This window comes from Neofelis nebulosa, chromosome 3 (assembly GCF_028018385.1).
Source record: "Neofelis nebulosa isolate mNeoNeb1 chromosome 3, mNeoNeb1.pri, whole genome shotgun sequence".
NCBI classification, from domain to species: domain Eukaryota; kingdom Metazoa; phylum Chordata; class Mammalia; order Carnivora; family Felidae; genus Neofelis; species Neofelis nebulosa.
In genome coordinates, this window is record NC_080784.1 from 103,377,515 (window position 1) to 103,391,290 (window position 13,776).

General features: G+C 39.7%; 1 protein-coding gene across 4 annotated transcripts in view; it reads right to left on the reverse strand.

The window, feature by feature from the left end:
• ADAD1 (adenosine deaminase domain containing 1) overlaps window positions 1–2,384 on the reverse strand; it is a 103,283-nt gene extending 100,899 nt beyond the window's left edge. For 2 of the 4 annotated variants that reach the window (XM_058721458.1, XM_058721457.1), the window contains exons 1-3: window positions 2,283–2,384; window positions 1,545–1,724; window positions 627–815 (exon numbers count right to left, since the gene is read on the reverse strand). In XM_058721458.1, coding sequence (XP_058577441.1) covers window positions 627–815; window positions 1,545–1,724; window positions 2,283–2,334 — 421 coding nt within the window. In that variant the 5' untranslated portion in view covers window positions 2,335–2,384. Of the gene's footprint in view, window positions 1–626; window positions 816–1,544; window positions 1,725–2,070; window positions 2,247–2,282 lie in introns of those variants that run through there. The other 2 variants (XM_058721455.1, XM_058721456.1) reach the window with 2 other exon arrangements.
• Window positions 2,385–13,776: the final 11,392 nt, after the last annotated feature.

Genomic DNA, 13,776 nt, shown 5'->3' on the forward strand with positions numbered 1-13,776 from the left:
AGCGAGAATGGAGAAAATAGTCACACACATCTGCAGAAAGGGTATCCATCATATACTATTTTCGATATACTATCCAAGTCCTAGTTTCACTTTTAGAAGTGAAATTCAGAATTTCATTTGAATTTCAGTTCATTTCACTTGAATTTCACTAACGGGATTTCAGTTCAACTAGCCACACTCAAAAAATTAAAATTCAGTGATTAGAAAAATTTTGTACATGTACGTTATTTGCAGAAAAGTATGAATATAAAAATTTCTGAAGTATATTTGTCAAAACATACTAGTTACCTAACCCCAACATTACATGAATATAGAAAATAACCAAATTTAGTACCACTTGTACTCTCTGCTTTAAAAAAAAAATGTTCTTTTAACATTTTTGAGAGACAGAGCACGAACAGGGGAGGTGTGGAGAAAGAGGGAGATATAGAATCTGAAGCAGGCTCTAGGCTCTGAGCTGTCAGCACAGAGACCAACATGGGGCTCAAACCCATGAACTATGAGATCATGACCGGAGCTGAAGTTGGACACTTAATCCACTGAGCCATCTAGGCGCCCGTTTGCTATGCTTTTCATAGGAAAGTATTTTCCAGTACTGCAATAACCAGATACAACTTTCCACTTGCCTGTTGTTACTGTTTCCTTAAGGTCAAGGTGAACTCGTTGCATTTGTGCAAATTGGTGCAAAGCTGACACAGGATTTATCTCTCCACGTTTGTATTTCATTATAAATTCCTTGGGTATTTTTTTTGGAGGAAGGACAGGATTTGAAGTAGATGAAAGACCTTTGGAAAGCAATGGTTCTGGAAAATTACCTAAAAATAAATGTTTACAGTGGTCAGTTCTGTAAAATAATAATAATAAAAAAAGTAAAAGCACTAAATCCTCCACTAAAATGGAAGATTGTCCCTGATATATCTAATTGTTTTTCATTACAGGTAAGTTTCTACTAAAAAATTTTGGCACACATGACAAGTGCAACCTGTTGAAGCAAATACCTTTTGGAGTACTCAAACTATTTGCAAAGAAGTACTATCATTGTCATAACATTAAGTGAGGTCAAGGTTTTCAGAGTCTCTCAAAAGTCATTTTTTTACACATGATGTCACTAAGACCTAGACTGAGGACATAGTCCTGGGACTAAGACAAGTTTGTTTCCCATTCACTGTTTTATATTACTTTTCACTTCGAATTCAATTGACTTTAGGTGTTTGTCCCTGCTTTATACTTAATCTCAGTGATATATGGAATAGAAACCAGTGTAAGTTCAGTCTCTTCCCTGAAGGGGCTAACACAACTGCACCTCAAAAAAGCAAGACACCCTTTGAGTGGTTAAATAGTAAAATAATTAATTGCATAGCAAGGGGAAGGATTTCTACAGGCCTCCTTCAGTGTTCAGAGTCAAATCTGAGTTCCAGATGGGACACAGCCACTGGTATATGGATATATAGTCAGGGAACATTTAAACTGGAGGCTCAACAATACTTACTGGCCATCCCGGATTCTTAACTCAGACATTATTGCAAATGAAAAAGAAGTCATACCCGTCACTTGCGTAACTTTGGATGCCATATTCGACAGGCTGTAACTTTCTGAAGAATATCCTGTGGGTGTAGCTACCGTCTGGGCTGATGGCTGAACTGGCAAGTTCTTTTTCAGCATCTGAGCAAAGCTAGGGACCCGGGAACTCTGAAACCAGTCATTGTTGCCAGACATTTTCTCGCCTATAAATCATACGAAAATTGGCAGAAAACAAAAAAACAAAGTACTAGATAAAAATAATCTGAAATTAAAAATAATGTATATTCCCATAAATGGCTTGAACACACACGAGATAGAACTAAATCTCGTTAACTTATGTCATGACTGCTTTGTAACTAGAGTTTTAACAGGCACGGGGCTCGTCCCACCTACAGCCCTTCCCTAAGTGCTGCTACAAAAGGGTAACGAAGAGTCAAAACAGTTGGCAGGAAAAGCCCTTACATCTACCCGGGGGTCAGAGAAAAACAGAAAAGAAAACATAAAAACATAAGACTCTCAAAGGCCGATTCCAGCCCAACTCCCACCCACCAAAATTGTCCTTCCTGCCCTGTAGGTCAGAGACCTAGTGGCAGGCCGGAGGCTCGCCAGCCGCAGCTGCCGCCGCCGTTGCTTCCTCCTCCCGGTTCGATCTCGGGCTTCAAGGCTCACGAGGCCAGAATTACATCTTTCAAAAGCTGCCTGGTGGCGTCCCAGCAGTACGCAGACTAACACCCCACAACCCTCCTCATCCAATCACCAACCGTCTGCGGGGCTGTGCTCCCGCCCCCGCGCTCGCGCCTGCGCCAGCGCCATGGCGGTGCCCTCTGGGCTGTGCGGCCTGCGTCAACAAACGGAGAGACGTAAGGCGTCACGCGTTCGACGTCCTGTGATGCCGACCTTGTTCTCTCTGAGCGTGGGTACCCAGTACCCCCTAAGGGGCCTTCACAACCACGGAAGTCAGGTAAAGCTGCGCAGCCAGGCCTTTCTACTGTCGTACCCAATGCCCTCCACACACCTGGTGCTACCATTTTCATGAAGCACTGTGTTAGAGCTGGGGTGCTTGGGGGTGTCCCTGGGGTATCAATGTGTGGATGGTTTCAAAGAAACTTTTCGTTTTATCTCTGGTTATGCTGAGAAGGCCCCTGTGGACAAGGATTGGCCTCAACAGTGCCTTTACTGTTTACAGGAAAAAAAAAACTTTGGACTTTGCATTAGTTTCACTGCTGGTACCAAACAATGAACAATCATGAAAACAGGTGGGGACATTGAAAGCTAATGGCTGTAATATCTGAGTGATAAACCCATTGTGGGTGTTTTCTTCAATTCTTTGCACTCGTGAAGGTTGAAGGAGACCCTAATGGAGGTGTTAGCTGACAGACGGTAAATTAAATAAATTTACCCATGAAGGCAATTTGTTTTTTAATCTATATACATTATGGTGTTGTAGATAGGATTTTGATGTATGCTAAGTCCATTTTGGCCCAAATCCAAGGGAGCTGATTTTTTTTTTTTTTTAATGAAATAACCTTAAAAGAATCACCTTGTAAAGACTCAAGCCCTCCCCTCTTTCCTAAGGAGAATATTAAGACCACACTATACCTGTGACTACTTAATTTACCTTCTGGCTAATGCCTGGCTCTATTTTTCTTTAGTAAATTACCAATGGAGTTTGGCATGTAACGCAGAAGGAATTGAAGAATTGAGTGATAGAATTATTACAATATATAAATGCTCCCCTATTTTTTTTATATAGGCAAGATTTCTCAAGGGTTAAATCATTTTAAAAGAAAAAGAACAATAGAATTGATGGTATTCTACCTCATTGTAGCAAGGAGTAATATCCGTCCACAAATACGTGGGCTAATTGGAAGAAAAAAAAAACCCCTTAATTCCTCTTATAAGTAATGCATTTTCAGTAAAGGCATATTTTTCTTTAGTGATTACCAAAATGTATTGATATGTCGCTTTGATCAAATGCCCATTAATAATTGTAATGATAATTCAAAGCAGAATTCTTTTGCCTTAACATTTAGAGACTTTTGCTTACAGGAAATTAAAAAATTCAAATGGTGTTGCCAAGAAGTATGATAGGGATGAATAAAACTTCTGAGTACAAAAACATGTAATTACATTAGGATCAAATTTGAGGAGGGACATGGAATGGAAATAGAGGGCCAAGAAGTTAAAGGAATGCATAAAAATTACTCTTAAAGTGTATATAATGTTTTATTTTGAAATAATTTTAGATTTACAGAAGAATTGTAAAGATAACACAGAATTTCCTTATACTCTTCCATTCAGTTTTCCTTATTGTCAACATTATTTTTTTAATGTTTACTTACTTTTGAGAGAGAGGGCAAGCAGGAGAGGGGGCAGAGGTAGAGAGGGAAACAAAGAATCCGAAGCAGGCTCCAGGCTCCAAGCTGTCAGCACAGAGCTCAACACAGGCTTGAACTCACAGACCGTGAGATCATGACCTGAGCCCAAAGTCAGTCGCTTAACCTGAGCCACCAGGTGCCCCTCCTTATTGTTAACATTATATGTAACAATAGCACAATTTTCAAACCTAAGAAATTGGTATTAATACAACACTACTAACTATACTATACACTTCATTAGGATTTCACTAGTTTTTCAATTAATGTCCATTTTCTGTTCCGTGATTCAATCCAGGATATTACATTGCACTTAGTGGTCCCGTCTTCTGTGGCCTGTGATAGTTTTCAGTTTTTGCTTTTTTTCATGACCTTGACACTTTTGAAGAGTAGTGATTGAATACTTTGTAGAATGGCCCTAAATTTGGGTTTGCCTAATGTTTTCTCATGGTTATGCAAGAGTTAAGAGTATTTGGGGAGATGACTAGATGAAGTTCACTTCTCATAGCATATTTGGGAGTACATGATGTTAGCAGCTATTGCTGATATTAACTTTGATGACTTGGTTAAGGTTGTGTCTCCGGTTTCTCTTCTGTAAAGTTACCATTTTTCCTTTTCTGTACTCTTTGTTAGAAGGATTCCATCCCAGAGAGGAGTATCACAGAATTTGTGGACATATATTAAAACCACCATATTAATAAACATTTTGAAGGAGATATTTTGAGGTTATGCAAATATCTTGTTTCACCCTGGAGTTTCACTAATTTTCATTCATCTTTGGATCTTGCCTCAAGCAGTTATCACTGGTGTTTTTTTTTTTTTAATATGCTTTCTCAGTTAAATTTCCTTTTTATTGAGATACTATTGACATAAATTAGTTTCAGGTGTACAGTGTAATGATTTATTATCTGTATATACTATGAATTGATCACCACAATAAGACGATTTAAAATCCATCCCCCAAATCTTTTTTCTTTTTTTGTGGCAAAAACTTTTGAGATATACTTTGATATACTTTCTTAGCAACTTTTAGTGTATTTCAGAGATGTAGCAGGTTTAGTTCTAGACCACTGTGATAATGCAAATGTCACAATACAGAAAGTCAAATGAGTTTTTTGGTTTCCAGTGCATATAAAAGTAATGTTAATACTATACTGTAGTCTATTAAATGTGCAATAGCAATATGTCTAAAAACACAATGTACAAACTTAAAAATACTTTGTTGCTAAAAAAAAATGCTACCATCATCTGAGTAATAATCGTTTTGCTGGTGGAGAGTTTTGCATTGATATTGATAGCTGCTGACTGATCAGGATGGCCTTGCTGAAGGTTGAGTGGATGTGGCAATTTCTTTAAGATAACAATGAATTTGGTGCATCAATACTTTTCTTTTCACTGATGATTTTTCTGTAGCACACAATGCTATTTGGTAGCATTTTACTCACATGCCTTTCAGATTTAGAATCAATCCTTCTCAAACCCTACTGCTGCTTTATCAACTTAGTTTATGTAATATTTTAAGCCTTTTGTTGTCATTTCAACACTCTTTACAATATTTTCACCAGGTGTAGATTCCTTCTCAAGAAGCTACTTTCTTTGTTCATCCATTAGAAGCAGCTCCTCATCCATTCAAATTTTATTATTAGATTGCAGCAATTCAATCACACCTTTAGTTTCTACCTCTAATTGTAGTTTTCTTGCTATTTTTACCATGTCTGCAATCACTTCCTCCTCTGAAGTCTTGAACCCATCAAAGTCATCCATGAAAGTTGGAAGCAACTTCTTCTAAACTCCTGTTTATGTTGATGTTTTGACCTCTTATGAATCATGGATGTTCTTAATGGCATCTAGAACGGTGAATCCTTTCTAAAAGGTTTTCCGTTTATTTTGCCCATATCCATCAGAAGAATCATATCTATGGCAGCTATAGCCTTAAAAATTAAGTCTTCTTAATAAGACTTGAAAGTGAAAGTTAATCTTTGATCCATGGGGTGCAAAATAGATGTTGTGTTAGCAAGAATGAAGGTAACATTAATTTTATTATATATCTCCATAGGACCTCTTGGGTGATCAAGTGCATTGTCAATTGAGCTTAAAATATTCAGTAAACCATGTTATAAACAGACGTGCTGTCATCCAGGCTTTGTTGTTCCTTTGATAGAACATGAGCAGAGTAGAGTTAGGACAGTTCTTAAGGACCCTTTTCAAAATGGCAAATGAGCATGGGCTTCAATTTATGATCACCAGCTGCATTAGCTGTTAAGAATGTCAGCTTCTCCTTTGAAGCCAGGCATTGAGTTCTCTCTAGCTCTGAAAGTCCTAGATAACATCTTCTTGCAGCAGCAGGCTGTTTTGTCTACGTTGAAGATCTGTTGTTTAGTGTAGCCATCTTCATTAATTATCTTAGCTAGGTTTTCTGGATAACTTGCTGCTGTTTCAACTTGTACTTTTATGTTATAAAAATGGCTTCTTTCCTTAATGAAACAACCTCTGCTAGCTTCAGACTTTTCTTCTGCATCTTACTCACATCTCTCAGCCTTCATAGAATTGAAGAGAGTGAGGACCTTGCTCTGGATTAGGCTTTGGCTTAAGGGAGTGCTGTGGCTGCTTTGATCTTCTATCCAGACCACTGAAACTTTCTCCATATCAGCAATAAGACTGCTTCACTTTGTTATCATTTGTGTGTTCCCTAGAATAGCACTTTTAATTTCCTTCAAGAACTTCTCCTTTGCATTCACAAATTGAATGTTTAGTGCCAGAGGCCTAGCTTTCAGCCGGTCTCCAGTTCCAACACTTCCTCACCAAACATAATCATTTCTAGCTTTTGATTTAAAGTGAGAGACAGAAACTCTGCCTCTCACTTGAACACTTAGAGGCGATTGTAGTGTTATTAATTGTCCTAGTTTTTTTTTTAATTAAAAAAAAATTTTTTTTTAATGTTTATTTATTTTTGAGACAGAGAGAGACAGAGCATGAACAGGGGAGGGGCAGAGAGAGAGGGAGACACAATCTGAAACAGGCTCCAGGCTCTGAGCAGTCAGCACAGAGCCCAACGTGGGGCTCAAACTCACGGACCGTGAGATCATGACCTGAGCCGAAGTCTGATGCTTAACCGACCGAGCCATGCAGGCACCCCTAATTGTCCTAGTTTAAAGATTGTTTTGTCTCAGGGAATTAGGAGGCCCAAGTAGAGAGAATGGAATTGCTGGTTGGTGGAACAGTCAGAACGTACACAACATTTATCAATTAAGTCTGTGTTATGTGGGTGCAGGTTTTGGCACCCCAAAACAATTACAACAGTAATATCAAAGATCACTGATAACGGATCACCATAACAAATGTAGTAATAATTGAAAAGTTTGAAGTATTGTGAAAATTACCAAAATGTGACACAGAGGAAGTGAGCAAATGCTTTTGGAAAAATGGCACCAATAGATTTGCTTGACTTAGGGTTGCCACAAACCTTTAATTTATAAAAAAAAAAAAATGCAATATCTGCAAAGTGAGATAAAGCAAAAACATAGTAGAATGAGTCATGTTTTTATACAATACAGTGTTGCTAACTATGGTCACCATGGTCTCTACATTACATCCTCAGGACTTATAACTGAAAGATTGTACCTTTTGATCCCCACACCCCTGGCCATGGGCAATGACCAATCTCTTCTATCTATGAGTCTTTTTTTTTTTTTTTTAATTCCAAACTTACATGAGATCATACAGTATTTGTGTTTCCTTATCTGACTTTATTTCACTTAGCATAATGCCCTTAAGATCTATGCATCTTGTCCCAAATGGCAAAATTTTATTTTTTCTTTTTCTTTTTTTTAATTTAAATTTTAGTTAATATACAGTGCAATATTGGTTTCAGAACTATAATTCATTGATTCATCACTTACATACAAGTGCTTATCACAACAAGTGCCTTCCTTAATTCCCATCATCCATCTAGCCCAACTCCCACCCACCTCCCTTCATCAACCCTCAGTTTGTTCTCTATCATTAAGAGTCTTGTGTGGTTTGTTTCCCTTTCTTCTCTCCATCCCTCCCCCCCAGCTTCCCCTGTGTTCATTTGTCTTGCTTCTCTAATTCCATATATGAGTGAAATCATATGATACTTGTCTTTCTCTGATTCAAATATTTTGTTTAGTGTAATACATTCTAGCTATTTCCACATCATTGCAAATGGCAAGACTTCAATTTTTTTGATGGCTTAGTAGTATTCCATAATATATACACACCACATCTTCTTTTTCCATTCATCATTGGATGGACATTTAGGCTTTCTCCATAGTTTGCTTGACTGTTGTTGATAATGCTGCTATAAACATTGAGGTGCATGTACCCCTTTGAATCTATACTTTTGTGTCCTTTGGGTAAATACCTAAGTATTTAATTGCTGGATCATAGGGTGAAATTGCTGGATTGAAGGGTAGTTCTATTTTTAGTTTTTTTGAGGAACCTCCATGCTGTTCTCCATAATGGCTGCACCAATTTGCATTCCCATTCAGCACATTGAATGTTTCCTGCCACTCCCTTCTGACCTGTGAAGTTTCAGTGGACAGGTTTTCTCCTAACCATATGTGTCTACCCTTGTAGATTAAGGACCTTTTGTCTTTAGCTGCTTTCAGAATTCTCTCTTTATCTTTGTATTTTGGAAGTTTCACTATGATATGTCTTGGTGTTGGCCTGTTTTTGTTGATTTTGAGGGTGGGTTTCTCTGTGCCTGTTGGACTTGAATGCCTGTTTCCTTCCCCAGATTAGGGAAGTTCTGTGCTAAAGTTTGTTCAAATAAACCATTTGCCCCTTTTTCCTGCTCTTCTTCTGGGACTTCGATGATATGGATATTATTTTGCCTTATGGAACCACTGAGTTCCATAAGTCTCCTTTTGTGATGTAACCGTTTCCTTTCCCTTTTCATTTCAGCTTCATTATTTTCCATCATTTTATCTTCTGTATCGCCTTTTCTCTCCTCTGCTTTTTTAACTCTCATTGTGACTATATCCAGTCAGTTTGGCTTCTCAGTTATAACATTTTTTAATTTCAGCCTTACTAGTTTTTAGGTCTTTGATCTCTGTAGCAAGGGTTTCTCTGGTGTCTTCTATGCTTTTTCAAGCCCAGCTAGTAGTCTTATGACTGTTGTTCTAAATTCTTGTTCACATTTATTGCTTATATCTGTTTTGAGCAAGTCCCTGGCTGAGATTTCTTTTTGACCTTTCTTTTGGGGAGAATTCCTCTATCTTGTCATTTTGGCTAAGTTTCTGTGTTTTGCAAGTTTTAAAAGGTTGTTATGTTTCCTACACCTGAGAGTAATGCTATATTAAAAAGGAGTCATACAGGGCACCTGGGTGGCTCAGTTGGTTAAACATCTGACTTCGGCTCAGGTCATGATCTCGTGGTTCATGAGTTTGAGCCCTGCATTGGGCTGTCAATGCAGAGTCTGCTTTGGATCTTCTGTCCCCTTCTCTCTGCCCCTACCCTGCTTGTTCTCCCTGTCTCTCTCCCTCTCTCTCCCCCTCTCCCTTTCTTCCTCCTTCTCTCTCTCCCAAAAATAAATAAACATTTTTGAAAATTTTTTTAAAAAGGGGGTCATACACTGTCTAGGGCCTGGCACTCCAGGAAGTGTTTCTGGTGTATATTGTGTGCATGCCCTCTTGCTATTGTGTTTTAGCTGCTCTTTCTCACTGGTTAGTCCTCTGCAGAGCTTCTCCTTGCTTGCAGTGGTGGAGTGCTTGAAACTTTAACTAGGTGTGCTTTCATATTTTTGTTAAAATAAGCCTTGAACCTGCCAAGCTATCTCCCTCTAACCATGGAGATCCTTTTGCCAGTATTCAGATTGATTTCCTGGGTGTTCCAAGGGATCTGACCTCAATACATCTGTGTTTTAGGGGTAAGGAAAGCCCAGGGTCCTCCTTCTCTGTCATCTTAACTTCTCCTCCTCAAGATTTTATTTTTTATGGATGAATAGTTTTCTGTTGTGTGTGTGCATGTGTGTATCACATCATCTTTAACCATCTAATTAAAAAATTTTTTGAATGTTTGTTTACTTTTGAGAGAGAGAGACAGAGCACAAGCAGAGGAGGGGCAGAGAGAAAGGGAAACACAGAATCTGAAACAAGCTCCAGGCTCTGAGCCATCAGCACAGAGCCCCACATGGGGCTTGAAAGCATGACCTGCAAGATCATGACCTGAGCCAAAGTCAGAAGCTTAACAACTGAGCCACCCAGGTGCCCTTCATCTTTATCCATTTATATATTGATGGAACTTTAGGTTGTTTCCTATCATGGCTATTGTAAATAATGCAGTGAACATGGGGGTGCAGATATCTCTTTGAGTTAATCTTCATTTCCTCAAGCTTAATATCCATGTTGGTTCACAAGCTCCAATGTGTTGGTGTGGGAGCTTCCCGGGTGTAATCTGAAACTGATTCTCATACACAGAGGACAGGGAGAGACTAAAGACAGAGGTAGGTCATTCCAGGTTGGTAGATGGCAATTTTTAATAAGCAAAAGGAACTAATATATAAGGCTTATCTTGGGTGACAACAAGGTGAGTAGATTTCTGCACTCACCTGTCAAATTTAAAAGTTTATATAGAGGCATTAACTGGGCTTAATTGCATATATCATCCAGATGATCTCAGCACCCTACTCAGAATTACTGTCTCAAGGCTGTGTCATTGGGGCAGCTTCTGGGAGTTGAGAAGGCAAGTGGAACCTATATTCCAAGGACAGGGAAGGAGGTAAGAATCTTTAATGGCCTAGGTCTAGCTCACAGGTCAACCAGTGATCGTGTCTTGATGACCTCCAACATTCCACCCCCTATGATCAACTCTGACTGTCTCATATACCTCCCTCTTTCACAATTTGCCTTGTTGGGCCAGCAAGGGGTTTCACTAGCATGGAGGTGGCTCCTTTGGTGGCTATCTGACTGCATTGGAGGCAAATGCCACAGCAACAGTATGGATAAATTTAAGGGAAAACACAGATTAAGACAATGATTCTTAAAATCGGTGACAACTTTTCTACTAAGAGCCCATGATCCAAACCACTGACTTATGTCCCCTAGTCTAGAGATCAGATCACTCAGCATTCATTTGTGTCCTCATATGATTAAATATAGATGATATGTTAGCATGTTCATCAGGTGTGAAAACATAACATTTTGCTTGCATAGTGGTAGAGGTGCCTCCTTGCAAGGCAGTAGTAATGTCCAAGGCCATTCTATTTTGGAGGATGGCTTTTCTCATTAGAGACATTTTAGTATTCAGTCAGGCCAGGCTTTGTTGGCTATCATTCAGGGTTTGCTTTGTGAATTTAGTAAGGGTTTCTGTGTATGCTATAATGTCCTCTAAGTCAATAGAAGGAACAAAGACAGTGGCCAAATGACCATACTAGTGGAAAAAAAAACGTGCTCACCTGGCTTTGAGGAGGGGGATGTTGGAAGCTTCAGAAACTTGACTGGATTGTACATACTATACATGTTGGCTGGTTATCAGGCAAGAGGAGATGGTCTGGGGATAGGATATACAAGACCAGGACTCCCATATTCCCTCTTCCAATCATGCATGTTCCAGGCCAGGTTGAGTGCATTTTAACTGGTCCAGCTTATAGTAAGACAAAGTTTCCTCTCACTCAGGGGTGTGAAGTAACTAACCCCAACCAGAAGGACATTCCAATGTAAATTTCAATAGATAACTCCTTTCTTAGGCTTGATAGAGTTTGTTGTTCTCAGCAGCACAGCATATTGATCCATAGTGAGAGGTGAGGGCAATGGCTGTTTCCTGAGACGTCCATGCCTTTATGATATTGGGTGCCTTGGCAGAGGTACCTAGTCCTGCACATAGAACAATAGGCCCTAATAGTTAATCATTCAAAGGTAATAAAGTCTGGAGGCAGTACTTTAATCTACTTGGCCAAGGTGGGTTTACCTGGTAGGAATTTTATCTGCTGTTTTAATATTACATTTTTTCTTTCTACCAATCCTGCTGCATGTGGATTATAGGGGAGATGGAACCTGTGTTCAATGTCATGTTCTTTTGCCCAGTCTTGCAAATCATGACTTTTGACATATGACCCCCAGATGAATATCTAGTTGATGAGGATATCTATACATGGTATTTAACTTTCTTAATCCCCTAATGGTGGTAAACTGGTTTGCATAGTGATAGGGGAAAGCTTGTGTTAGGTCAAATGCAGTGTCCACATAAACCGAGGCATGTTTAGAACCCTCACTCAGAGGGAACCAATATAATCAGTCTGCCAGTCCCTTGTTGGTGGGGAACTCTGGTGGATGGCCCCAGACTCCTTTGGCAGTTGCCTTAGGCATTGTTTACAACACACAGGACATGCTGTTACTGCATTAACCAATTTACTGTATTTCAAGGCAGTATCCTTGGAATCAGGGATCCTTGGAATATGTCCTCCCACCTGGGCACTGTGATAGTCACACTTTCTGTGTACCCAATCTGCTGTGTCTACTGAACAATCAGTTGCTAGGGCTCATATCTGAACCAGGGCATCAGCTTCTTGATTGTCAGGGGTTTGTCAGTACCTTATGAGCTGGGACATGGAAAACAGTGAGGACTGCCTCACGCTGTTGCAAATGAACCCAGGTGTCTCCCCCCCCCCCCCACCCCACACACACATCCTGAACCCAAAAGGGCCCACTCATGATTTATCCACCTCTCGGTGTTCCATTGTCCAAGCCATAGGGTTAATCTCTTTAAAGTGGCCCAACTGTATCCAGAGGGTTAATGGCAAGGGCTCATGAATAATCACCAGTCAAACCACTCTGAGTTTAGCCCATTGGTTGATGCATTGGCTGCTGTGGGAGAGGCTGTCCTTGGAGGAGTGCTATGAACACTGCTAGGAACAGTTGCTGTATGGGGGTGTATGGGGGGTTTGCCCCCTTTTAGAGCTGGGACTAAAATCCTAAGGGTACTCTCTTTGTCTCTGCTACAGTGCCTGACCCATAACTTGAGAAGTCTCAGACACATCTAACTCGGATGGTAGCCCTGCTGGGGAGATGCCCAGAGTTCAAAGGGAACTTTGCTCTGATCTCTACTCCCATACATGCCCCACACCCAACTTTTTTAACCAGCTGTTATAAAGGATGGGGACACTGTGCTAGGTAAGGATTAAAAGTCCTCCAAAATCCCTATAAAGGCTGTATCTCTTTCATATTCTTTGGGGTTGGATACACTGGCACCTTATGAATCGTAGCTTTTGGGACAGTGTGCATCTTACCTGACCAAATGATTTCCCAAAACTTACAGCAGTGTCTGGTCCTTGAATTTTTGTGGGTCCACTGCCCATTCTCTCCTCTGCAGATGTTTCAGCAAAGCCTGCAGAGTATCCTGCAGCAGAGGCAAACATTCATGTTAACATTATATCATCAATGTGACGGGCTTATTTTACTGATATGGGGGAGGGGAACAGGGATGGGTCTGGGACTACCATTGAATGACATATTGTTGGGTTATGCAGGTAACATTGGGGAAGCACTCAAAGGGCTCCTTATTGTCCTTCTCAGATAAAGGCAGATTGATCTTAGTTATCAGAAACTTATCAAAGTCTCCCATGAATCTCCTTGAAGATGGAGCACTTTTGCAAGAACACTTTTAACAAAGCAACTAAGTAAAGCAGTAATTATCTGTAAATGACAAAAGACTTAAAAATGGCCATGGTTAAAGATCAGGCAAAAGCTCAGTATAATGCTGTTGACAAGGGAATTTTCTGTGACATACATTTTAAAATTATGAGTGGTAACATTGTACCAGGACATACCAGATTTTTAGGAATTTCATGCAAATACACAATAAGTTTAGCATCACTTATTTGGTAATGATTCTTACGAGATTTGATGTATACAATGTTAAA